At 37.5% G+C, this 27,764-nt stretch overlaps 1 protein-coding gene across 6 annotated transcripts in view; it reads left to right on the top strand.

The window, feature by feature from the left end:
* The window catches only part of JMJD1C (jumonji domain containing 1C), a 333,992-nt gene that overhangs the window by 258,011 nt on the left and 48,217 nt on the right, over positions 1-27,764 (top strand). For 3 of the 6 annotated variants that reach the window (XM_039477778.2, XM_074382295.1, XM_074382290.1), the window contains 5 exons: positions 18,065-18,170; positions 21,646-21,770; positions 23,282-23,425; positions 23,523-23,715; positions 23,822-25,500. In XM_039477778.2, the coding sequence (XP_039333712.2) occupies positions 18,065-18,170; positions 21,646-21,770; positions 23,282-23,425; positions 23,523-23,715; positions 23,822-25,500 (2,247 nt within the window). Of the gene's footprint in view, positions 1-18,064; positions 18,171-21,645; positions 21,771-23,281; positions 23,430-23,522; positions 23,716-23,821; positions 25,501-27,764 lie in introns of those variants that run through there. The other 3 variants (XM_074382291.1, XM_074382292.1, XM_074382294.1) reach the window with 2 other exon arrangements.

Genomic DNA, 27,764 nt, shown 5'->3' with positions numbered 1-27,764 from the left:
CCTTGTGATCTACCCGCCTCAGTCTCCCAAACTGCTGGGATTTCAGGCATGAACCACTGTACCCAGCTGCCTTTTTTCCTTTTTGTATAATTTAACACATTTCTAATGTACAGGTTAAGTATCCCTAATCCACAAATCTGAAATCCGAAAAAAAAAAAAAAAAAAAAAAAAATCTGAAACACTCAGAAGAATTCATATTTTCTCATTAGGTATGCTCAGCTAGTAAGCATAATGCAAATGTTAAAAAATTTTCAGAAATCTGAAATCTGAAACACTTCTTGCTTCAAGCATATTGGATATAACCTGTATTTGTAATTGCTGTATGTAGTCCACAGTGAAAGAAACAGTTGGACTAAAATAGGTGTCATAAAAGACTAAGTCACTGGGCAAGTCTTAGCAAGTCTTGCTGATCATTCCAATTTGTACTGGATTGTTTTAGTTCTTTCTGAGAAAAGAGAAGTATGGTGCTATAGTTCATTTATAGATTTATCATTTACATAGCACTATACGCTAAAAGTGAAAGACAGCCCCAAAAGCTTTGATGTGGTATTAATTTGGAAGTTAGATTCATTGTACTTTATATTTTAAATAATTTTTTTAAAACGAGTGTTCATTCTATATGAATTATCATTGACATGATTATATATATATATATATATATATATATATATGTACGTATATGTATAATCTCAACATTAGTTATATATATACATTTTAGAGACAGGGTTTCTTTGTGTTGCCCAGGCTGGTCTTAAACTCCTGGCCTCAAGTGGTCCTCCTGCCTCACCTTCTCAAAGTGCTGGTATAACAAGCATGAGCCACCATGCCTAGCCTCAGTATTAGTTTGTGCATAGGAATTTTTAGTACAATACTTTATGCAAGTTTATAATTTTACTTATTTTTTGTGATTGAATTCACTCCCCTGCTTCCCAGGAATTTTTTACTTCTTAAAGCTTGGGTTGTGCTGGAGGAATATTTTCAGTTACTATTTTGAAAATATTAAACAGTTCCCAGGCCTTCCTGAGTTTGTTTCAGTTGTAAGTTTGAGGAAGCCGAAGTTAGTAAATTGTGTTTGGCAGATGCTGTAAGCAGGTGACTCAGTAGGTTAAACTCTGATGACTCAACTGTGTAAAAGTCATGCCAATAAATAGCTTGAAAGAAAAATTGCCTTCTAGACTTTTGAACTGCCATAAAAAGTTCAAAACTATTATTAAAAGTATCACAAAGAATATTAACATGTGGCTTTAGAAGGAAACACATTTTTCTTCAAGTGGTAAATTGTTTTCTTAATTTATCTGATTTTTTACTCTGGTGATTCTGAGATAGAGGACCTTACTCCAATGACACTTAGAAAACTGTAGTTAAAATGCAGGAATATCACAGGTCTGGATCAAGTTTAATCAAGGGAATATTGTTAGGAAAGATAGATTTCAGTTGGATGATCAGCTGAGAAACCCTATTAGTGGTTATTTTTAATTGATAAAAAAGCTAGTTAATAGCCAATGTAATGTTGCTGTAACCGAACAGATAAAGCAAGATATGTAGTGTTTATTGTGATTTAATGTAATAGGACTTGTATATTAAGATAGTATATCCAATTCTGAAATTATTCTTGAGGATATTGGTAAATTATATGGTCTGTTTATGCTGTCCGTTTCCAGTCCTGGAATACCATACTCTTCTAACCTGGTTTTAATTTAGCTACGTCATTTTCTATTTTTAAAAATAACAATAAGCCAGGCGCAGTGACTCAAGCCTGTAATCCCAGTACTTTGGGAGGCCAAGGCAGGTGGATCACGAGGTCAAGAGATCGAGACCATCCTGGTCAACATGGTGAAACCCCGTCTCTACTAAAAATACAAAAAATTAGCTGGGCATAGTGGCATGTGCCTGTAATCCCAGCTGCTCAGGAGGCTGAGGCAGGAGAATTGCCTGAACCCAGGAGGCGGAGGTTGCGATGAGCAGAGATTGCGCCATTGCACTCCAGCCTGGGTAACAAGAGCGAAACTCCGTCTCAAAAAAAATAAAAAATAAATAAATAAAATAAGTGGATAAGTTGGGGCTTCTTTTTCTTTATATGACTATATGGTTAATAATATAGGTAAGTTACTGAAAACCTAGCAGAGAGCATTCAAAATTTTGATTATGCAGATACATGAATAGGGAAAATGATATGTGGGAAGGGTCTTGCTGATTTGCCTTCTACCTGTGTAAGTGGAGAAATTACCTAATCTTCTTCATCTATAAAATGGAAGAATAATATAAAAATAGCAGAAGCATTGTTAGGATTAAATGAAGTTATTTGTGAAAGTGCTTCTCGTGACAATTTTTTAAAAACTTTTAATTTACAGTGGCAAGTAAATATGCTTAACTCTTAAATAGATAAGTAATCTTTCTGTGAATAATAGAGAATTGACTGAATTTTGGTTTTGTGTTCATGTTGATTTTCTTTCTTTCTTCGTGTGTGTGTGTGTGTGTGTGTGTGTTTGTGTTTGTGTGTGTGTGTGTGTGTGTGTGTGTGTGTGTGTGATGGAGTTTTGCTCTTATTGCCCAGGCTGGAGTACAGTGGCGTGATCTTGACTCATTGCAACTTCTGCCTCCTGGGTTCAAGTGATTCTCCTGCCTCAGTCTCCCTAGTAGCTGAGATTATAGGTACCCGCCACCACGCCCAGCTAATATTTTGTGTTTTTTAGTAGAGACTATGTTGACCAGGCTGTTCTCAAACTCCTGACCTCAGGCAAGCCACCCACCTCAGCCTCCCAAAGTGCTGGGATTGCAGATATGAGCCACTACACCCAAGTGATTTTCTTAAATTGTTAATTTAGATTGGCAGAATACTTACAAAATAAGGCATTTAGTCCTCTAGCACAATATCTGAAATGCTGCATCAAGTTTTTAAAATAAATATAAAATGTGATTTATTTTACTTGGTGCTTTCTGAGTTAAAGTCTGTTTCTTAAATGTGTTTGTTGTATTTTTTTTTCCTAGAATGTTCATCATCAAATACATACTATGTGATATGTTTCTTCATACCAAATTTGTTAATAAGTTAAGAAAATGTATGCCCTCTAACGCAGTTAAATTTGAATTTTATGACTTAGTTCATCAAAAATGTATTACAGAATTGAAATTTTTATTGTTACGACTAGTAAAGGTTTTATAAGAATTTCATTTGAGTAATACCTGGTACAATCAATGTCATACTAATAGAATAGCATTGTTATTTTTTAATTTTTTTATTACTTAAAGTAGAGACAGGGTCTCACTATGTTTCCTAGGTTGTCTTGAACTCCTGACCTCAAGTGATTCTCTCACCTCAGCCTCCCAAAGTGCTAGGATTACAGGCATGAACTGCCACACCCAGCTGAAAATTGCATTAAGTAACTCCTTTTTATAGACCTTTTTTTAGCAAATCTAAAAATTTAAGTATTAACATATTAAAAGGTTTTTTTCTTTTTATAGGATAGGGAGGGCTTTTTGTTTATTTGTTTTGGACTTTTTGGTTTTTTTTTTTTTTTTTTTTTTTTTGCAGGGTTTCTCTCTGTTGATCAGCCTGGAGTGCAGTAGTATAATCTTGGCTTACTGTAACCTCCACCTCCCAGGGTCAAGTGATCCTCCCACCTTCAGCTTCTCAAGTAGCTGGGACTACAGGCATGCATCATCACGTGTGACTAATTTTTTGTAGAGACGGGTCTTGCCATGTTGCCCAGGCTGGTGTCAAAGTCCTGGGCTCAGCAATTCACCTGTCTGGGCCTCCCAAAGTGGTGGTAGTACACTTGTATTCAAGAAGACTCTAAACCAGACTCTATCATGTTACCCATAGAGTTAGATTTCTCGTAACTCTGGATCTCAAGTGATTAAGTCCATATTATAATATGAGTAGTTTAGAGATTGCAAAGAATAATTTCTCTTACTCTATCATTACCAACAAAATTTCTAAATTAGGTAAGTTTCTGTGGGGTATGCTTATCATATTTAACGATCAGATTATATTGCATTTTTTGTTGAAAGTTGGTAACAAAGGAAATTAGTATGAATAAATTGTTGGCATCAGTCTTTTTCATCTTAAAAGTAATTTATGTTTCTTGTTATAAAAGCCACACATGGTCGTTGCAAAATAAAATTCCAGAAAAATACGTGAAAGCATAGCACAGTAGATTATTCATAACTGAGCTAAATAAATTACTGTTAATATCTGGTGTATATCTTGGTGTGTATATGTAATCAAGTTATTAATATGTTATTAATATACATATGTGTATCCCCCCCCACCTTCTCCCTCTGCACACAAAAAATTTGTTTTTTTGGGTGGTGGTACATGTGAAGTTTAAATTTTTTTTTTTTAAGTTTAATTTTATCAGTGCTAATGTTAAAGACAGTGCTTTTCTAAGAGTTAAAATGACTATACTCTCTTATCCTGAGGAAAACATGCTTAATAAGTAAATCAAGTTATCAACATGCTGTTAAGAGTTTGGAAACAGTGGTGCATATTTTAGTCTATATAGTTAAGCATATTTTAGTCTATACAGGTTAATTGGGCACATTTTTAACTGTGAAGGTTTAACTGAAACTGTGGCAACCTTTTCAGCATTGAGATTCCATTAAATTGTAGTGTGTGTGCTTGCTTGTTTTTGTATTGATAATTTTTGTGAAAGCCTTCAGGTCAGAGTAACTTTTCTAGATAAAATGTCAAAATTAGCTGAGAGAGAGAATAACTTAAAACATTCAGTGGAAGTAGACAGCATTGTAGTTTTCCTTTTCACTTTAAATGAAGTTTGCAATGAGTTTCCAAGAATTGTGGTTTGCCAAAAATTTGAAGAGGAAAACTTAAAAGTAAGCAGAAAGTGAACTTTGAAATTAATTCAGTGGTGAATTTATATATACCAAGTAATGAAAATATGGGAATATCATTTCATGCAGTCATTTCAATTTGAAAAATCATGAGTCCATAGAAACATCATGTAAGTTTGTACATAACATTAAAATATTGAGACTTTGGGCCGGGTGCGGTGGCTCAAGCCTGTAATCCCAGCACTTTGAGAGGCCGAGGCGGGTGGATCACGAGGTCAAGAGATCGAGACCATCGTGGTCAACATGGTGAAACCCCGTCTCTACTAAAAATACAAAAAACTAGCTGGGCGTGGTGGCGCGTGCCTGTAATCCCCGCTACTTAGGAGGCTGAGACAGGAGAATTGCCTGAGCCCAGGAGGCGGAGGTTGCGGTGAGCCGAGATCGCGCCATTGCACTCCAGCCTGGGTAACAAGAGCGAAACTCCGTCTCAAAAAAAAAAAAAAAAAATTGAGACTTTAAAATTCAGAACTTTTTCATCATTTTTATCATTTCTCATGATATATACTTTTTTTTAAACTTTATTATTTCCTCCTTACTAATGATGTAAATAGTTGCAAGCAATGCCAAATGGATGGTCCAAGGAGAGATCTCTGAAATACCTGGATATATAACGGTCAGTTGCTTAAAGTGACAGCAAACTTGTAGGTAGATTCTTAGGACTATGAAATTTTTTTCCTGATGAATCTGCAAGGAAAAAATTTTTTTTATTTTTAAAAAAGGACTATGAAAGTTTTTTTCATTCATAATAGTTAATAATCTGGGAGCAAGCTGCAGGTTGTATACTCATTCTCTGAAATGAATTATTAACCAATACCAGTTTTGCATTTTTATTTCTTTTCATAAAGAACATGAATTATGTTGTCATTATAAAGGACCAGATATAAAAAATTTTTTAGCATTCATGTGCCTAATAAAATTGCTTTTCTGAAACTTTTAAAACAATTTTAAAAGATCAGTGGTTATTTTAATCAGGACAACTTTGGAAAGACGAACTTGTTCTAGAAAGGGGATGACTTCACATTATAGTAATGTATTGAGAAGATGATTGTTAAGACTATGATAAAAAAATTTTAGAACAAGCAGTATAAAAATAAGCCCTTAAGAGTAAAGGAGGCCGGGCACAGTGGCTCATGCCTGTAATTCCAGCACTTTGGGAGGCCAAGGTGGGTGGATCACCTGAGGTTAGGAGTTTGAGACCAGCTTGGCCAGCATGGTGAAACCTCATCTCTACTAAAAATACAGAACATTAGTTGAGCATGTTGGCAGGCATCTGTAATCCCAGCTATTCAGGAGGCTGAGGTGGGAGAATCGTTTAAACCCAGGAGGCGGAGGTTGCAGTGAACCTAGATCGAGCCATTGCACTCCAGCCTGGGTGACAAGAGCAAGACTCTTGTCATAGTAAAGGAGATAGCCTGTTTTCTTGTTTTGTTTGATTTTATACTTTTTTTTTTTTTGAAATGGAGTTTTGCTCTTGTTACTCCAATGGCGCAATCTCGGCTCACCTCAGCCTCCGCCTCCTGGTCTCAGGCAATTCTTCTGCCTCAGCCTCCTAAGTAGCTCGGATTACAGGCATGCGCCACCACGCCCAGCTAGTTTTTTTGTATTTTTAGTAGAGACGGGGTTTCACCATGTTGACCAGGATGGTCTCGATCTCTTGACCTCGTGATCCACCCGCCTCGGCCTCCCAAAGTGCTGGGATTACAGGCTTGAGCCACCGTGCCCGGCCGATTTTATACTTTTTGAGTATAAAATACTCAAAATACAGTTGTGCGTGTGCTACCATGTCTGGCTAATTTATGTGTTTTTAGTAGAGATGGGGTTTCACCATGTTGCCCAAGCTGGTTTCGAACTCCTGACTTTAAGTGACCGCCTGGCACGGGTCTCCCAAAGTGCTAGAATTACAGGCATGAGCCACCATGCCCAGCCTGCTTCCTTGTTTTATATACTTGCAGTTTCTGTATAAGCCCTGCCACCTTTTGATTCCATGCAGACCTTAGGCCTGCTCATTGATTTCTGCAACTGGTCAGTGCTTTCTATTGTGTTTGGCAACAAATTCTTAAGGACACCAGGCTAATTGTGGTAAGTCGTTGCCTTTAAAGCTTGCTATGTAAAAAGCTAGGCTTAATTGCCATTGAAGTCAGTTTTGTTCTCTGAACTGTTTACCCATCTTATTTAGAAAATCAAAGTAATCACAGAAATTTAGGATCATACTTGAGTGAATCCTGTACTACCAACTTAATTCTGATGTGTACATTAAGGTCTTGCTTGCATAGTTTAAAGGTTTTTTAGGTGTGGGGATTTTGGTGTCTACTGTCCAAAGTGCTTGGCTCTAAACTATTCTTATTTGGTGTATATACAGGGAATCAAGTAGTTCCTTAAAAGTTATAGTAATTTAGAATTTTGCCTAAAATCTGGTAACTTTAGGTTTTGTTATATTATGTGTTATACAGAATCATGTCACCAAGATTGACAGTACAGACTCAGAATTTCTTTAGAAATAATTAGAAACAGCATTCCATTAACCTTACATGGTAGAAAACCTTTTTCCCACTAGCATTTGGAGACAATTTTGTGGCAGTCTGTAGTGGTCACATTTTTATTTATTTATTTATTTATTTATGAAAGAGTCTCATTCTGTCACCTAGGCTGGAGTGCAGTAACATGATCTTGTCTCACTGTAATTTCCACTTCCTGGGTTCAAATGATTCTCATGCCTCAGGCTCTCAAGTAGCTGGGATTACAAATGTGTACCATCACACCCAGCTAAGTTTTTATAATCTTAATAGAGACAGAGCTTAAGTAATTACCATTGCGAATGCAGTGAAAGCTCCAATTGTATTTACAGTTGTCATTTTATGAAATGGACAAAAAATTTAGCTCTTGGATCCTGTAATGTTTGTGGAGCTTTCTGCATATTATATAAGTTAATATGTTTATTAAGTTCTTATGATTAAATATTGATGCTGTGAAAATGAATGGTATTGAAAACTGATAAAAAGCACAGGATAAAGAGGTGGTGAGTGGTGGTGGTGGTGGTGGTGGTGGTGGTGGTGGTGGTGGTGGTGGTTGCGGTTGCGGTTGCTTTTGAGACAGAATTTCGTTGTTGTTGCCCAGGCTGGATTGCAATGGCATGATCATGGCTTACTATAACCTCTGCCTCCCAGGTTTAAGCGATTCTCCTGCCTCAGCCTTTCTGGTAGCTGGCAGTACAGGCATGTGCCACCATGCCCAGCTGATTTTGTATTTTAAGTAGAGACAGGGTTTCTCCATGTTGGTCAGGCTAGTCTCAAACTCCCGACCTCACATGATCTGCCTGTCTTGGCTTCCCATGCCCGGCCTAATTCTTGTATTTTTTATAAAGACAGGGTTTCACCATGTTGGCCAGGCGGGTCTTGAACTCCTGACCTCAGTTCATCCACCTGCTTTGGCCTCCCAAAGTGCCTGGATTATAGGCGGGAGCCACTGCACCCGGCCTATTTTCATTTTATGTGTAGACAAACAATGATTTGCCCATGGACATATTAGACGTTGTCTTTTATTTTATTTTATTTTTTTTTTAAGAGTCTTGCAGCCTTGACCTACCAGGCTCAAGTAATCCCTCAGTCTCAGCCTCCCAAATAGCTAAGACCACAGGGGTGTACCACCATGGCTATTTTTTTCTTTCTTTTCCTTTTTTTTTTTTGAGACGGAATCTTGCTTTGTCGCCCAGGCACAATCTTGACTCACTGCAACCTCCACCTCCCGTTTTCAAGTGATTTTCCTGCCTCAGCCTCCTGAGTAGCTGCGATTATAGGTGCCTGCCACCACACTCGGCTAATTTTTGTATTTTTAGTAGAGACAGGGTTTCACCCTGTTGGCCAGGTTGGTCTCGAACTCCTGACTTCGGGTGATTCACTGGCCTCTGCCTCCCTAAGTGCTGGGATTACAGGCATGAGCCACCATGCCCGGCCATGTTGGACATTGTCTTAAGCTTCACTTCAAGGTACCAGTTCCACTTAGGCCTAAATATCTGATTAATATGTTTACCAGCGTGTTATATTTTGGGGAAGAAAAAACCTAAACCTATTTCTAATTTTTTAAAATAGCCTTTCACTGAAATTGCTTTCTTTAGATCAATGTAGGATCAAAGTCATTCATAACTTTGTTTCTAAATAAAGATAAAACTGTAATGCAAAGAATATTATTTGAAAGCAAAAATTGAATAGATCAAAACGTTAGTGTTTGCTGTTTTCCCATGGTACAACCATCCTTTTGTAGCAAATAAATTAATTTAAACATCATTCACATTTTCTGAGTGTCACTTCCATTTCTAGACTATTTCCAGTTAAAATAAATGAAAGTAGAATTTTATTGTATTGACTACTACTTGCATCAGTTGTATTCAGAAACTAAATTTATCTCATCATGTAGTTTCAGAATATAAATAATTTAGGAGTAATAAGCATATTATATATTCTTGATTGTATGAATGAGAAAAGAATTATACGGATAATATAAATTGTTGTCCTATTTCCTCCTACCATCTCAGTGTTTTTAATTTTTTTAACTGCCTCATGTGGAGCAGGGCTACCCCATAGGCAGTGTGCCCAGAGTAGCCCCATCTGAATCTTCATATATAATTATGTTTCGGAAACGTAGACATTTTACTGCTTTAGTTGAAATTGTAATCTGGATTCTAGACTTCTGAATTAACCACAACTAATCAAATGATGGAATTTTGTATACAGATACTTAATTATTCTTTGCTTTTAATTATGTGAAGTCTTTTAATATGTTTGTTTTTGTAAAATTATTTACATATAACACACGCATACATACAGACAGTTTAAGAGATTAATCTCTCGTATTCTTAATAAGGTATATGAGACAAATATTGAAAAACTATCTTTATAATATCTATTATTTTTCAATGTGTATATTCATTTTTATTGTACTTGGGAGACCAGAAAAGAAGATGGCACCAACCTCTTTATATAATAGTCATTGAGACCTAAAGGAGGAAATCTTACTTTACAAAGTAGATCATTTTTCCTAAATTATGTACCTTTAAATCATTTGGAAGGGTAAGCATTGTCCAGAAATACATCAGGGAAACTCATTTACTTGTGAAAGTTTAAAAACCTATATTTACCTTAAGATATTTTTATCTTTAATTACTAATGCAAAGGATTTCACATTGATTTAATTTCCTGTGCTCATGATTGTATATAATTCAGGCATTTGTGGAAATAAGAGTTTGCAGTCAATTAGATCAAACTGCCTAATTTTTTTTTTTTTTTTTTTGAGACGGAGTTTCGCTTTTGTTGCCCAAGCTGGAGTGCAGTGGTGAGATCTCAGCTCACAGCCTCTGCCTCCTGGGTTCAACCGATTCTCCTGCCTCAGCCTCCCAGGTAGCTGTGATTACAGGCGTGCACCACTATGCCCAGCTAATTTTATATTTTTAGTAGAGACGTGGCTTCTCCATCTTGGGCAGGCTGGTCTTGAACTCCTGAAACTCCTGACCTGAGATGATCTACCAGACTTGGCCTCCCAAAGTGCTATTCAGGCATGAGCCACCACACCCAGCTGCATTAGTATATTTAAAAGTGTATTTGATACATTGATGTAGAAGTTTTTTAATCTTGCTTCACACTGGTTGTTTTATTTTGTTTTTTTTAATCAGGCAAAGGCAAACTATACCTGCAGGCTAAATCCAGTCTGCCTCTTGTTTTTGTCTATTCCTTTTTTAGAGACAGGATCTCCCTTTGCCACCCAGGGTAGAATACAGTGACTACTGATCATAGGTCACTGTGGCCTTAAACTTCTGGGCTCAATGGATCCTCCTACCTCAGCCTCCTGAGTAGGTAGGATTAGAGGTACAAACCACTGTGTCCAGTTACTTTTACATTAACTGTTGAAAAAAATTCAAAAGGAGAATACGTCATGACACTTAAACATTCTGTGAAATTCAAATTTCATAGAATGTTAATACAGAAACATTTATTGAACTAGAACATAGCCATGCTTGTTCATTTGTGTATTTTTATGTTATTTTGTAGCTACTTTTCTGCTATAACAGCAGAGTTGAGTAGTTGTGACAAATGGTATGCCCCACAAAGCCTAATATATTTACTTTCTGGCCATTTACAAAAACATGTTTGCCAGCCCTTACTGTAAATCATGAAAATACATGGAAGCCTTCAGTGGTACCTTCATTTAGTTAAACTCCATGTGGTATAGACAGCTTTTTGAGCACCCCTGTAGCAACTTTCAAACTTTAGATTTCCTGTCCCAGCAAATCTTTATTAACAACGGATTATTTTATAAGTTATACAAGACGTGGTATGGTAAAAATTAATGTCACTCTTGTGGACTTAACATTCATTTTTTAAAACTGTTGGCCAGCCATCTCAGAGATCAAAGAACAAGCAATTATTTGTAGTTTTGCTAAACCATGAATTTATGGCTCTGGTGAAACTGGTAAGGCAAAACTTGTCCAATCACTTCATATGATGTTCAGCATACAAAATAATTGCTTTCATTGTAACTCTTATACCATCAAAGATGGTTTTTATGGGGGAATTTATGTAATGGAATGGAATTTAAGAAAGCACATTGGATGTCACCACAAAGGTCAGAAGTTTTATAGCAGAGAGGAAAATCGTTTCATTAATAAGTCACATATCGGTAACAATTTGAAAGTGAGAATTCAGTCATTATCTATCAGAAATGGTCCAAAGGAGGAGAAACTGCTCCCGTTTTGTGATATTTCTCACATCTTAAAATGAAAGTGCTACTCTAGACATCAGTTGAGACTTTAGAGCAAATCTGTTACATTATTAAGCCAGTCTTCTCCGTCACTTAGAAAGTAACTACCCTTTGTTAGCTTTTTGGCAGTCAAATGAGACTACCTGTGACATAAATAATCTATTTCTTGAACTGGCAAGGAGCACTCTACCTTATTATCTTAGGAAATTAGTTATATTTATTTTTAAAACTTTTATAATACTGGTGGTGTTAAACCTAGCCAGGCATATCTGAATACTTTAGTGTTCTGAGGTTATATTTTATACTACCTAGACGGTTATTTTTTTTTTCTTTCAAATTTAGTAGAAAGTACATAATCAGGCTGGGCATGGTGGCTTACACCTGTAATCCCAGCACTGGGAGGCTGAGGCAAGTGGATCACCTGAGATCGGGAGCTCGAGACCAGCCTGACCAACATGGAGAAACCCTGTCTCTAAAAAAATTTTTTTAATTAAAAAAAAAGTACATAATCACTTAAAATTACATTAGTACAGTAGTCATACTGTCAAAATACACACTCCAGCCTGATTTTAATCATTTTATTGAGAGTCTCACTCTCTCCCCCAGGCTAGAGTGCAGTGGTGCAATTTCCGCTCCCAGATTCAAGGGATTCTCCTGCCTCAGCCTGCCAAGTAGCTGGGATTACAGGCGTGTGCCACCACACCCAACTAATTTTTTTTGTATTTTTTAGTAGAGACGGGATTTTACTATGTTGATTATGCTGCTCTCAAACTCTTGACCTCAGGCGATCCACCCACCTTGGCCTCCCAAAGTGCTGAAGTACAGTGGCATGATCATAGCTCACTGCTGCATTGAATTCTTGGTCTCAAGTGATCATCCCACCTCAGCCTCCCAAGTAGTTGGGACTACAGGCGCACCACCCCACCATGCCTGGCTAATATTTAAATTTTTTGTAACAGTGGCACCTCGCCATGTTGCCCAGGCTGGTCTTGAACTCCTGGACTCAAGGAATCCTCCCACCCTGGCCTCCTGAAGTGGTGGGATTATAGATGTGAGCCACCAAACCCAGCCTCATTATCCCCTTCTGTACACATGAAAAGAATACCTGTATTTTGATCATCCATATAGTCATTCAGCACAGTGTTAACCTAGAAAAAAACAGCATTTGGATATTTGTAGATCATGACTAAGGTACATTGCCAAAGTGATGTTTCTTCTCTTACACTTTCTGATTATAAGATTGCATTAAGTTTGCCACCCTAAGTCTCCTTTCTTTGGTGAGTATTTGGCTATTTCTACATATGAAATGTCACATAACCAGTGTTAGAAATTTATAGAAAGGTATCTTCCACCCATGGTCTTTCAGTTCTTTGCTCTTGAGTCAACCTCACTCAAGGTAATGTTGCCTTTTACCGCTTATATAACGAAATGTGTCAAATTTTAAAAGGCAAAGATAATATACTTTCATTTTTTTTGTTCGTGCTAATCAGAGAGCGTGAATGTGTGTGTGTGCGGGATGGAGAAGAACCTGAGCTCTGGAGTCACAGAACTAGATTCAGATACCAGCTCTATCACTTCCTGTTAGTAACCATGGCCTCTCTGAGCATACGATGTATTTCAGTTCACAAAGTTGTTACAAAAATTGATACTGTTTGGAAAGTACCCAGCACAGTGTCTGCCACAGTAAATGGACAATTACCTTAGCTTTTATTATTATTAGTAGTAGTAGTAGTAGTAGTAGTATTGAAATGGAGTCTCACTCTTGTTGCCTAGGCTGGAGTGCAGTGGCGCTATCTCTACTCACTGCTTCCTCCACCTTCTAGGTTCAAGCAATTCTCCTGCCTCTGTATGTACCACTCTGCCTGGCTAATTTTTGTACTTTTAGTAGAGATGAGGTTTCCCCATGTTGACCAGGCTGGTATTGAGCCCTCAGGTGATCCATCTGCCTTGGCCTCCCAAACAAAGTGCTGGATTATAGTTGTGAGCCACTGTGCCCAGCCTTATGTTAGCTATTTTTGTGTATCAGTACATTGAAGTGTCCCACTAATGTTCAATTAGAGTTTATTTCTGTCTTTGCAAAAGTAGGAACAACACACAAGTGAACAGTATAGTCTCAAACCTCATTTAAGTTGGTTTTTAAACTTTATATGTGTTCTCTATATGTTTCTAATAAAGCAGATCTTAGTGAACCGATTTTTTTTCATTCGTCGTTTGCTGGAGGTTATTCCAGTGCCCAGTCTGGAGTGCAATGGCGCAGTCTCGGCTTACCACAACCTCCGCCTCCCGGGTTTAAGAGATTCTCCTCCCTCAGCCTCCTGAGTAGCCAAGATTATAGGCATGTGCCACCATGACAGAATGTGTTTTCTTTCCGGGTCCACAAGGGGCCGTAGTTTCAAGGGCAAGAACTTCCCAATGACTCCCTCCCCTCTCCTCTGTCCAGGAGGCTTAACGGTCTTTGTTTTGATTTTTACGGGCACAGAAAAAGATCAAAAGTCAATCACTCCAGCAGAAGTTTAAAAGAACTCTTTTCATTGCCCAGGGGACTTGGAGAAGGTGGGATTTCCTCCCAGGTTAAAAGTCCCTGTCTCTCTCATCCGGGTGTATTTTCCCTCTGGGGTCCCCCACCACACACTCTTCGTGAAGGCTTTCTGTCTTCTTTTCGTTTTTCTCTTTCTATACCTAAATAAATCACTTTTCTACAAAAACTTTTTGGGTCCGGCATTTACTTTACGAGCGCACCCGCCGTGGTCCCCTCTCCCATTCTTTTTTTTTTTTTTTTTTGAGACGGAGTTTCACTCTTGTTACCCAGGCTGGAGTGCAATGGCACGATCTCGGCTCACCGCAACCTCCGCCTCCTGGGTTCAAGCAATTCTCCTGCCTCAGCCTCCTGAGTAGCTTGGATTACAGGCACACACCACCATGCCCAGCTAATTTTTTGTATTTTTAGTAGTGACGGGGTTTCACCATGTTGACCAGGATGGTCTCGATCTCTTGACCTCGTGATCCACCTGCCTCGGCCTCCCAAAGTGCTGGGATTACAGGCTTGAGCCACCTCACCCGGCCCCCCCTCCCATTCTTAAGAGAATGAGAGACCAAACACCTGGAGCCCACAACCACACCTGGCTAATTTTGTATTTTTAATAGAGACCGGGTTTCTCCATGATGGTCAGGCTGGTCTCAAACTTCTGACCTCAGGTGAATTGCCCACCTTAGCCTCCCAGAGTACTGGGGTTACAGGCGTGAGCCACCCACCACACCTGGCTAACAGTTCTCTTTAAAATAGGAATGATGATGTAATAGAAATGCCTGTAACTTACAAAGTACTATATGTAGAGGACGGGGAGGAAGGACTTCAGCAACAACAATGCCTGTCATAAATCAGGCAGTACATTGGGATAATTTCAGAATTAGATGTTTTAAGAAAGCTAATTTTTTACATAAGAAAAATTATTATTAAAACATTAAGATAGAAAAAAAGGCAAATACTAGTAACTGCTTTATGGATGAGGAGATTGAGAGACCAGAATTTGAACTTATATAAGGTCATGTCAGTAAAGAGACTCACATTAACAGTTTTTAATGGTGTGCTATTTCCACTAGAAAATTAATGGTTTATTGTTGGGAAAATATTTGTATATTGTTTAATGATCTTGTAAACACAGCCCATTATTTTAACCTGTTGAAAAAATATTTAAAAATAAATGTTGAAGAACTAGATTATATATCCTAGTAGTTATAAATTGTAAAATTTCAAGATAGGCAACTGGTTTTATAGCCTATTGTTTAAACCTATTGAAGAAATAAAATATAAATGTTATATCTCAGTAGTTATAAGTTGTAAAATTTCAACTTAGGCAACTGGTTTTATAAACTGTACTTGTCTGCAAGGTGTTGGCAGTGCTTCTTTAAAACAGTTTATAGCTGGGTGCACTGGCTCATGCCTGTAATCTCAACACTTTGGGAAGGCCAAAGTGGGCAGATTGCTTGAGTTGAGGAGTTTGCGGCCAGCCTGGTCAACGTGGTGAAACCCTGTCTTTACTAAAAATACAAAAATTAGCTGGATGTGGTGGTGTACACCTGTAATTCCTGCTACTCAGGAGGCTGAGGCAAGAGAATCGCTTGAGTCTGGGAGGTGAAGGTTGCAGTGAGCCAGGATCATGCCAGTACACTCCAAGCTGGGTGAGAGTGAGACTGCGTCTCCAGAAACAACAACAACAACAACAACAAAAACAGTTTATAACTCCCTATATTATGGGAAAAGTATTATATGGGTGGATATGGATGGAAATTTTAAAGTGGGAAAAATTTTAAAGGAACTTGCTGTCAGCGATGTCTGAAAATAGCAATGGTGTTCCTTATAAAACAGTTTTCTATGGGCCAGGCATGGTGACTCATGTCTGTAATCCTAGCACTTTGGGAGGCTAAGGCAGGCAGATCACCTGAGGTCAGGAGTTTGAGACCAGCCTGACCAATAAAAATACAAAAATTAGCTGGTTGTGGTGGCATGTGCCTATAATCCCAGCTACTTGGGAGGCTGAGACCGGAGAATTGGTTGAACCTGAGAGAGGGAGGTTGCAGTGAGCTGAGATCACGCCATTGCATTCTAGCCTGGGCAACAAGACCAAAACTCCATTAAAAAAAAAAAAAAAGTTTCCTATGTTCTGTTTGTTATAGACTAGACTGTCAGCTGGTGTGCATTAAGAGGGTTAGAGTCTGACAGGACTTACTATGATTTTTAAAAAATTCTTAAAAACATGAGATTAAGTGTACAATATATTACTGGGGGGTGGAGGGGGCAGAGAAAGGAGATTGCCAGAAAGTTTCTTTGCGAAGTAAAGACAGACATGTTAATGCCCATTTTTTTCTCCCAAATGACAGATTTTGCCTACTTCTTTGTATGACATTTTTTCACTCTAGTATTTTCTTCTGCTATAAAGCAGTACTTTTATTTATATATTTTCCAAGGAACATAGTTAATAAATTTAAAGGCCCTTACTTTGGCCTGTTGGTTTTCTCTATGTTTAAATGCGTATCAGATAGAATATTTACCACAATATACGCTAAAAATTTCTATTCTAAAAAATCAGATTAGTGCCTTAAAAGCAGTATGAGAAGGAAACACTTTACCCGATAAATATTAAAGAAGAGTCAAGTGTGACCTACTTGATTAGGGTTTTTTTATTTTTATTTTTTATACTTCAGCCACCTTTTTGCTTTTCAAACTTGCCAAAATGTTATTATTTGTCAGATACAGTTCCCTTCATTTAGTTGCTTTCTATTTACTGGTTTCCGTGATCTGCCTGTCCACTTTTAAAATAGCTGCCATTTGACAGTGCTGCTTTGTTCTTTCCTGCTATTCTAGTGTTCCTGCAGCTAACCTCAAGTGCAGGAGCAGCAGAGGTACTTTGACAGAGAGAGAGAGGGAGAGACTGAGAGAACAGAATGTCAGAGTCCAGTGGGAGACCAGCAAATTGTGGGAAATCCTGTAACTATGTGATTCACATCTCCAATGAGAGAGAATCAGTTGTTTCTATTTCTAGATCCACAGTGATAATGAGGGTAATACCGTTAATAATGTAATTTTAATTGTCTGGATGTTTTGGTACTAGTTTCAAGAAATAAAATTTTTTTTTTTTTTTTTTTTTTTTTTGAGATGGAGTTTCGCTCTTGTTACCCAGGCTGGAGTGCAATGGCGCGATCTCGGCTCACCACAACCTCCGCCTCCTGGGTTCAGGCAATTCTCCTGCCTCAGCCTCCTGAGTAGCTGGGATTACAGGCACACGTCACCATGCCCAGCTGATTTTTTGTATTTTTAGTAGAGACGGGGTTTCACCATGTCGACCAGGATGGTCTTGAACTCTCGACCTCGTGATCCACCCGCCTCGGCCTCCCAAAGTGCTGGGATTACAGGCTTGAGCCACCGCGCCCGGCTAAGAAATAAAATTTTTAGCAGTGAAGTTACTGGTCAGATGACTATGAGTAGAACTGAATTTGATGACATTTACATCAGGACAGAATAAAAATAGTTTCAAACTCTAGTGGTTAAGTATTACAGGAAGGCCAGTAAGTCATCTGTGTATATATCATTGTCATTAAAATGTTCACCGCAGTGCTTTTGTCATCACCCTTAAATGACCTGATGTTATTTGATTTGTATATTGCTTCTAATAGTGATTCCTTAAAAAGATGACTTGAAGAAAGCTATACTTTAAAAGTTAGAAAACGCATTAATTTCAGACTTTGACTTTAGGACATTGTTGTCAGGGGTCAAATCTTATCACAGATTAATTTCTTACCCTCTTTTGTTACACAGTTGCCATTGAACTATAATTTAGGAATTTGTGTTTTTGCATACATTTAGATCAGAGGAATTTTCTTCAGTCCTTAGAACATACAGGAGGGAAAGTTGGTAACATTAATAGTAGGAGAGCGTAACATGGACCTTTCTTTTAATCTATAATTCTAGGACGACATAGACAGCCTAAACCCAGTTCTCAGGGACAACCCGCAACTTCACGAGGAAGTGAAAGTCTGGGTAAAGGAACAAAAGGTTCAGGAGATTTTTATGCAAGGTAATTATTTTGAAGTTATGCATTAAATTTTTTTGGATCTAGGCAACTTACCCTATTTGTCTTTGGTTGTTCAATTGTATGCAATATAAATAGAAGGCTCAGTCCAATATTTTGAGTTATATACATCCAGGAAAATAATAACAGTCATAATTTTGATAGAAAATCGATAGTTTCATGAGTTTATAACTTATTTGAGCTAAATGCCTGTCATGAAATTATAGCCACATGAGTGTTTTGTTGACAGAAAACTGCATACTGTGGAATTCTTTAGGTGTGTCTTTCCTGGAGAAGGAAGCATTGTTTGTAGTAGAGGGTGGCTGCAATTGATTTCCTTTGAAGAATGGTCTTCATGTGTGATAAAAGTGGCCTATTTCAGTGCACCTTTTTCAGAAATTTAAATTTACTAGTCTTACTTCCTGTTTTCTGTGTTTAGTATGTTACAACATGTGACCTTCAAACCAGGGGTTTGATAATTTTTAGCAATTTCTATTTCTCTCAGTAAAATCATGTATTATAAATACAAGCCTTTTGTGAAATTGAATGGAAAGTGAGACAATATGGCATGAACTGTTGATAAGTTGTCAAATGTTTTTGTCAATGGAATTTTTTTGTTAAATTCCCATATTTATCTCAACCCTCAACTTCCATGCCATTAAGCATCAACAGATAATCTCAAAACTGTTTGCTTTATATCGGTATGTATGGTAGTGGATCATCTACATATTTAATTCTTCCTAGGCTAAATATTCTTTAAACTTTTCTGTGGAGAATTTCAAACACACACAAAAATAGAATATTTCAGTGAATTTGCATTCACCTGTCTCCCAGCCCCAACAACTATCTAATCGTGGCTGATCCTGCGCCATCCATTACCCCTTTCTGTCAAATTTCAGACATCACACTATTCTATCCATTTCTTTTTTTGGGGGAGGGGGAGGGAGTTTCATCCTTGTTACCCAGGCTGGAGTGCAATGGCACGATCTCGGCTCACTGCAACCTCCGCCTCCTGGGTTCAGGCAATTCTCCTGCCTCAGCCTCCTGAGTAGCTGGGATTACAGGCATGTGCCACGATGCCCAGCTAATTTTTTGTATTTTTAGTAGAGACGGGGTTTCACCATGTTGACCAGGATGGTCTTGATCTCTTGACCTCGTGATCCACCCGCCTCGGCCTCCCAAAGTGCTGGGATTACAGGCTTGAGCCACCGTACCCGGCTCTATCCATTTCTTAAAACAAAACAATGCTGGAACATTATTCTGGAAAAAAAAAATAGTTTTTAAATTAAAAATACTTGGTAGTTCAGGTTTTTGTTTGTCTCATAAATGTCAAAGATTTTAACAGGTTTTATTTATTTTTAAAACTTAAGGGATTCAGAAAAGGTCCACACATTGTGATTATTTGGTACATCCCCATTGTTGATCTTTTTGTTCTCTTTCCTTACAATTTATTTGTTGAAGAAACCAGGGTGAGTTTTTAAAAAATAATATCTTGTTTCTGCATTGTATCCTTAGAGGAGAAAATATTAAGGGGCAATATAGTCCCTATTCATCCTATGCAGAATTGTGTGTGGATGACTCTAAACTGTGTTAAGTAGTGAGAACAAACCAGTGTAAACCGTTTGTTCATGGGAATTGAAAGCTGATCATATTTGGAGTTATTAGAAAAAATAATATGGAGTCTTATTCTTCTACAGTTAAAAAAGACTGAAGTTTGCATAATTGATATGGCTACAAAATAATGTTTACCCCCCAACCTCCCTTAAATTATAGACAGTCAACATCTTCACTTTTCTCTAGATGAATATGTTTAATTTACACGTCATATGGAATACTTTCTACAGTTCATTGATTTATATATGCATGTATATTTTAAACTGGCAAAGTATTAATTGTTGAATCTGTTATAACTCTAGAAGAAAGAACATCAGAAAAATTAATTCAGTCCCAGATCTTCGACTTAAAATTTTGCCTGATTTTGAGTCAACCTCTCACTTCCTCAATTTTTGTAAAAGGGCTAACAATACTTAAGAGGGAGAATTAAATAAGCTCTTGAAAATTTTGAAAGCACTTTCTTTGTAAATTATTAAGGTACAGCAGTTTTTTACCTTACAGTTCTTCATTAAACTTTAAAGTATTTGATACCATTTTAATACTTGTGAATTAAAGATTATTTTTATCACACTATCCTCTTCTGTAGAGTGCCTTTTTTTTTAGTGGTGTGATCTTGGCTCACTGCAGTCTCCACCCTCTCCGGTGCTAGCAATTCCCCTGCCTCAGCCTCCCTAGTAGCTGGGACTACAGGCATGCACCACCACACCCAGCTCATTTTTTGTATTTTAGTAGAGATTGGGTTTTGCCATGTTAGCCAGGATGGTCTCAATTTCCTAACCTTGTGATCTGCCTGCCTCACCTCCCAAAGTTCTGGGATTATAGGTTTGAGCCCCTGCGTCCAGCCAAGTGAGTTGTTTTAGGCATATAGGAATATCTGCAGATAAATATCTTTAATACTTTTTACCTTAGTTTATAATGGATATCTATACAAGAATATTCTTTGAAAAAGTGAGTTTAGCCAGACGTGGTGGCTCATGCCTATAATCCCAGTACTTTGGGAGGCTGAGGTGGGTAGATCACAAGGTCAGGAGTTCACGACCATCCTGGCCAACATGGTGAAACCTTGTCTCTACTAAAAATACAAAAAAAGAATTAGCTGGGCATGATGGCACATGCCTGTAAACCCAGCTCCTCAGGCTGAGGCAGGAAAATCATTTGAACCTGGGAGGTGGAGGTTGTGGTGAGCTAAGATCACACCATTGCACTCGAGCCTGGGCAATGAGAGCGAAACTCTGTCTCAAAAAAAGAAAAAAAAAAGTGAGTTTAACACAAAAGGGTACCATGTTTCTTTAAAAATTTTTAGTGCTATATGTTTAAATTCACTTAGCCAATATCTTTTTTATTTATTTATTGTATTAGTCTGTTTTTGGAGCCAGTCTCTTTTTTTAAAGACTTTTAGCAGCTTTTCCTAGCTGTTACAGACAAATAATTTGTAGTTTGTAGTTGTTTATGGTAGTTTTGACAACTAGAAGACTCAAACCAAGTTGCAAGTTAACTTTTCTATTTCAACCATGCAGTCATCTACTGCAGTCGTAACTAAGTAGCTTTGTAACCTTACTACATTCTACACCACTGTAACTTTGCATTTTGAACTGTTCTCTTACTAACTCATGATCCTAAAAACCTTCATTCCCTCTTGAAGTATTTCATATCTATTGAATGAGGAAGTATGTAAGTCTAGTGCAGTATATACAGTAACTTCAGAATGATTCATTTGAAAGGATATTTATTTACTTCTAAAACTTTTTTTTGAAAACTAACAGTTGGATATATTACTTATTATACATTTCATGTTTCTTCTAAAAGGCAGTTATTAAATGAAAATGTCTCCATTTAAGATATTTCTATTTCTTGTGTTTCTTTAAAGGTCCTTATTCCTTAAATGGATACAGAGTGAGAGTATATAGACAAGACTCTGCCACCCAGTGGTTTACTGGCATAATTACTCATCATGATCTCTTCACCCGCACCATGATCGTTATGAATGATCAGGTAAATAGTTCAACGAATGTTTTTGTAGAGATTTAAAAAGTTCAGATAGTCTGTGCCTCCCAAAATAAATCAACAGTTTTATACTAAGTAAGTTTGATCTCTAGGGTTTTTAGTCATGTACTGTAAGTTTAAATGTATCTGATATTACATAGAGGTCATTTCAGATCATAGGGAGACAGCGATGCTAAATTTATTTCAACACTGATAAAATCAGTTTCTAAAATAGAGGCATCAAACTCTTTTAATTGATTAGTCTTTTTAAAATCCTTAGATTAGCTGTAATTTTCTTTCTCAGGGTTTCAATTTTTCTGTCCCTACAGTATTAAAAATACTTCCCAAATAGTTTATTGTCATCAGTGAAAACTTAAACACACACTACAGTTCTTCTCACATCAGATGTCAGTGTTGGTATGCTCAGTTAACTTTTATGCTTAATCTTAAGTATTACAAGTTTCATATGGAGTTTTTTTTATGTAGTCTTGCTCTGTCGCTAGGCTGGAGTGCAATGGCACTATCTTGGCTCACTGCCTCCCAAGTAGCTGGGATTGTAGGCACCCGCCACCATGTTCTGCGAATTTTTGTATTTTTAGTAGAGATGGGGTTTCACCATCTTGGCGAGGCTGATCTTAAACTCCTGACCTTGTGACTCACCTGCCTCGGCCTCCCAAAGTGCTGGGAATGCAGGCATGAGCCACTGGGCCTGGCTTTCCTATGGAGTTTTAACTACCAGTCTGAAAGCCTTGATATTTCATATTTTTTTCTTTTTTACTTAATGCAAAAAATGTTCACTTTTAAAGCTGCTCTTTATATAGAAAAAATTAGATATTTATACTTTCTGCCTGATAGGATTGTGGAGGATGTCTCTAGAGTTCCTTTATAAATAATTCAAATACTTTGATTAAAATGTAGATAAATGCTAAATAAGTATTATTATTTAATTACGTTTGATCTTTTCAGTAAAAACAGTGACAAACTGTTATCTCTCAAAAATGTACAAAAGTGCCTTGCATTGTTAAAATAGTTTTCTTTAATCACATTTTAACCTTGGATTGTTAAAATAGTTTTCTTTAATCACATTTTAAAAATTATTCACTTGCACAATTTTTGTCTTTTTCTTAAGTCTACCTCTGACATTTATTTTACGACTGCTTTTTGAAAATTACTTCCTATTTTTAAAATACATTTCATATCTTGGCATCTATGTCTTTGTTTTGTAGTAACATTGTTGGCATCTATATTCTTGATTAATTCTTATCCTTGTTTTTCAAGATGCATCTTGCAGGGTATATATTTGCTTTTTAATTCTTGGTTAGTAGTTGAAATGGTGAGTTTCAGAAGGTTAAAAAGGTAATTTTGTCTTAAGTGATGACAGTAAAGTATTATAACAATCTTCTTAATTAGGGATACCAAGCTGATTTCTAAACATTTCTATTGAGTAAAAAATAATTATACCAAATATTTGATAAGCTCATTAGATTTAATGTTTGTTTTTGTTTTGTTTTGTGGATTAGGTACTAGAACCACAGAATGTCGATCCTTCTATGGTTCAAATGACCTTTCTAGATGATGTTGTTCACTCTTTGTTAAAAGGTGAAAATATTGGCATTACATCACGGCGCAGGTCTCGTGCCAATCAAAACATCAACGCTGTTCACGTATGTATGTGATTAGGGATGAATTTCTGTAAAATATTTTTCCTTAGGCTAGTAAAAACCAGGTAGTAAACAATTACTGTTAATTGGTTACTTTTAGAGTCACTACACACGTGCCCAAGCAAATAGTCCCAGACCAGCAATGAACTCACAAGCTGCTGTACCAAAACAGAATACACACCAGCAACAGCAACAAAGAAGTATCCGTCCAAATAAGAGGAAGGGCTCAGATAGCAGTATACCAGACGAAGAGAAGATGAAGGAGGAAAAATATGATTATATATCACGAGGAGGTAGGACCCACTTTTTTTCTTTAAGGGAATGAATAAAACAAAAATACATTTTAAAGTATGCTTATTTAGTATGAAAAATAAGACTCTTCTTTTTTTAATCCTACAGAAAATCCTAAAGGTAAAAACAAACACTTGATGAATAAAAGAAGGAAACCTGAGGAAGATGAAAAGAAACTAAATATGAAAAGACTTCGAACTGACAATATTTCAGACTTTTCTGAGAGCAGTGACTCAGAAAATTCAAATAAGAGAATAATAGATAATTCCTCAGAACAGAAGCCAGAGAATGAATTGACAAATAAAAATACTTCAAAAATAAATGGAGATGAAGGAAAACCCCATAATAATGAGAAGTCAGGAGAAGAGACCCTAAAAGGTAACCAGCCTCCCTGGGATCAAATACAGGAAGATAAAAAACATGAAGAAGCAGAAAAGCGGAAGCCTATTGACACTCAGCTTCAAGAAGATATGATTATCCATTCATCAGAACAGTCCACACCTTCTGATCATAATCCTAATGATTTACTTCCTCAGGAATGCAATATGGAAAAAACACGTACAGTGGAATTACTACCAAAGGAGAAGTTTGTATCCAGACCACCCACACCAAAATGTGTTATTGATATTACAAATGACAATAATTTAGAAAAGGTGGTTCAGGAAAACTCAAGTACCTTTGGCCTTCAGACACTTCAGAAAATGGATCCTAACGTTAGTGATTCAAAACACTCTATTGCAAATGCAAAATTCTTGGAAATAGCAAAACAAGATTCTGATCAGAGCTGGGTCAGTGATGTAGTTAAAGTGGATTTAACCCAATCAAGTCTTATAAATGCTTCTTCAGGAAATGATCACTTGAACATGGAAAAAGAGAAGTATGTCTCTTATATTTCTCCTTTAAGTGCAGTTTCTGTCATGGAAGATAAGCTACATAAGCGAAGTTCACCTCCAGAGACTATAAAATCTAAACTTAATACTTCAGTAGATACTCACAAGATAAAATCCAGTCCCTCACCTGAAGTTGTTAAACCCAAAATAACTCATTCTCCTGATTCTGTAAAGTCTAAGGCCACTTATGTGAACAACCAAGTTACTGGTGAAAGAAGACTGGCAAATAAGATAGAACATGAGCTATCAAGATGCAGTTTTCATCCAATTCCTACTCGAAGCAGTACATTAGAAACTACAAAGAGTCCTCTTATCATTGATAAAAATGAGCATTTTACAGTTTACAGAGATCCTGCACTTATTGGGTCAGAAACAGGAGCAAATCATATTTCACCTTTCCTAAGCCAGCATCCCTTTCCTCTTCACTCCTCATCTCATAGAACCTGTATAAATCCAGGTACCCATCATCCTGCCTTAACTCCTGCACCCCACTTACTAGCCGGATCATCTAGTCAAACTCCATTACCTACCATTAACACTCACCCTCTGACTAGTGGTCCACACCATGCTGTTCATCATCCTCATTTACTTCCCACTGTGTTACCTGGAGTGCCTACTGCCTCCTTACTTGGTGGCCACCCACGACTAGAGAGTGCTCATGCCAGCAGCTTGAGCCACTTAGCACTAGCACACCAGCAACAACAACAGTTGTTACAGCACCAATCACCTCATCTTCTTGGACAAGCCCATCCTTCTGCTTCATATAATCAGCTTGGACTTTATCCAATTATTTGGCAGTATCCAAATGGAACACATGCATACTCAGGACTTGGTTTGCCTTCTTCTAAGTGGGTTCACCCAGAAAATGCAGTTAATGCTGAGGCTTCATTAAGGAGGGTAAGTTATACTGTGGTTTGCCACATACCAATATATATTTATTAATGAGCATGTACAAGTGCTTTTTCAATATTCCATTTATTTTTTAGGTCATTTCCTATTATAAAATATGTTAGAATTTTTCAAACAGTTGTTTTTCCATATGCTTTGTAACCTCAGAGGAGTAGCTGAAACCTCAGAAAAGCCTATTTATTTGTATAAAGAGTAGTTTAGGCTTGGAGTGGTGGCTCATGCCTGTAATCCCAGCACCTGAGGTCAAGATTTCGAGACCAGCTTGGCTAATACCGTGAAACACCGTTTCTACTAAAAATACAAAAAACTAGCTGGGTGTGGTGGCGCATATCCCAGCAACTTGGGAGGCTGAGGCAGGAGAGTTGCTTGAACTTGCGAGGTGGAGGTTGCAGTGAGCTGAGCTTGTGCCATTGCACTCCAGCTTGGGCAATAAGAACGAAACTCTGTCTCAGAAAAAAAAAAAAAAAAAGAAAATGACTTAGTTTAGAGAAGTAAAACTTTTTGGATTGTAATATTTATTATAGATTTAAATTTTTGGTATATTTTCATAGTTATTTGCTCAGTCAAATTCCCAGAAGTGAAATTTCTAAAATTTATATAAAATTGTAAGGCTTTTGGTATATATTATCAAATTATTCTTTTTTTTGAGTTGGAGTTTTGCTCTTGTTGCCCAGGCTGGAGGGCAATGGCGTGATCTCAGCTCACTGCAACCCCTGCCTCCCAGGTTCAAGCAATTCTCCTTGCCTCAGCCACCAGAGTAGCTGGGATTACAGGCATGCACCATCTAGTCAAATGGAGTTCGACTAGATGATCTGGCTAGTAATACTGTTTTTTGTTGTTGTTGTTTTTAAGTAGAGATGGGGTTTCTGCACATTGGTCAGACTGGTCCCGAACTGCTGACCTCAGATGTTCCACCTTGGCCTCCAAAATGCTGGGATTACAGGCGTGAGCCACTGCACCAGCCAAATTATTCTTCAAAACAAATTGTTATATTCTCCAGATCTATATTTGTATATTAATGGCATAGTATATTGTTTGACTGTTTAACTCCCTTGTTCCCTTAAGGGTGCTCAAGGTTGCAGATTCCCAGTATTCGGGGGTAAAACTGCAGCTGAGATTTTGTCTGCCTAACACAGTATTCCTAAAGGTAGTGGTATAAGGCTCTTACTCCATGAGCTATGTGGTTTCTATCACAAATTCATTTTTATACTAAAAAATGGTTGTTGAGAGGAATACCAGCCCCAACATAAAAAATGGAAAAATGGGGCCGGGCGCAGTGGCTCACGCCTGTAATCCCAGAACTTTGGGAGGCCAAGGCAGGCAGATCACGAGGTCAGGAGTTCGAGCCCGACCATCATGGCGAAACCCCATCTCTATTAAAGATACAAAAATTAAGCCAGGCGTGGTGGCATGTGTCTGTAGTCCCAGCTACTTGGGAGGCTGAGGCAGGAGAAATGGTTGAATCTGGGAAGTGGAGGTTGCAGTGAGCCAAGATGCACCATTGCACTCCAGCCTAGGTGACGGGGCGAGCCTCTGTCTCAGAAAAAAAAAAAAAAAAAAATGGAAAAATGGATATCACTTTTGAACTCCCAGGAGACAACCTTATCCTTTGTACTTCCTAGGATGCTCTTCAAGTATCTCCCAGAATCTCTTTCTAACACTTTGTTTTTGTGGTTAAAATATATACACATAAATTACATTAAATGTACCATTTTAATCATTTTTAAATGTACAATTCAGTAGTGTTAAGTATGGTCACATTGTGTAGCAGGTCTCTAAAACTTTTTCATTTGGTAAAACTGAAACTATAATCATTAAACACTAATTCCCCTTAAACACTAATTCCCCTTCCCCACCAGACCTTGGCAACCACCTTTCTTCTGTTTCTGTGGTTTTCATGACTTTGATATTTTCTCAAAGTAGAATCATAGAATGTCTATCCTTTTGTTACTGGCTTATGTAGCTTAGTACAATATTCTTGAGGTTCATCCATGTTGCAACATGTGACAGGATTTTCTTATTTAAGGCTGTATAATATTCCACTGTATGCACGTGCCCTATTTTCTTTATCCATTCATCTTTCAGTGGACACTTGCTTTCACTTCTTGGCTGTGGTGAACAATGCTACAGTGAACATGGGTGGTTTTTGTTTTTTTTGTTTGTTTGTTTGTTTTTTGAGAAAGTGTCTTGTTCTGTCGTGCAGGCTGGAGTGCCTTGGCATGATCTCAGCTCTCTGCAACCTCCACCTCACC

Source organism: Saimiri boliviensis, chromosome 12, assembly GCF_048565385.1.
Source record: "Saimiri boliviensis isolate mSaiBol1 chromosome 12, mSaiBol1.pri, whole genome shotgun sequence".
NCBI classification, from domain to species: Eukaryota; Metazoa; Chordata; class Mammalia; order Primates; family Cebidae; genus Saimiri; species Saimiri boliviensis.
The sequence above is the reverse complement of the archived record's forward strand: the minus strand, read 5'-3'. Positions and strand labels throughout refer to the sequence as shown.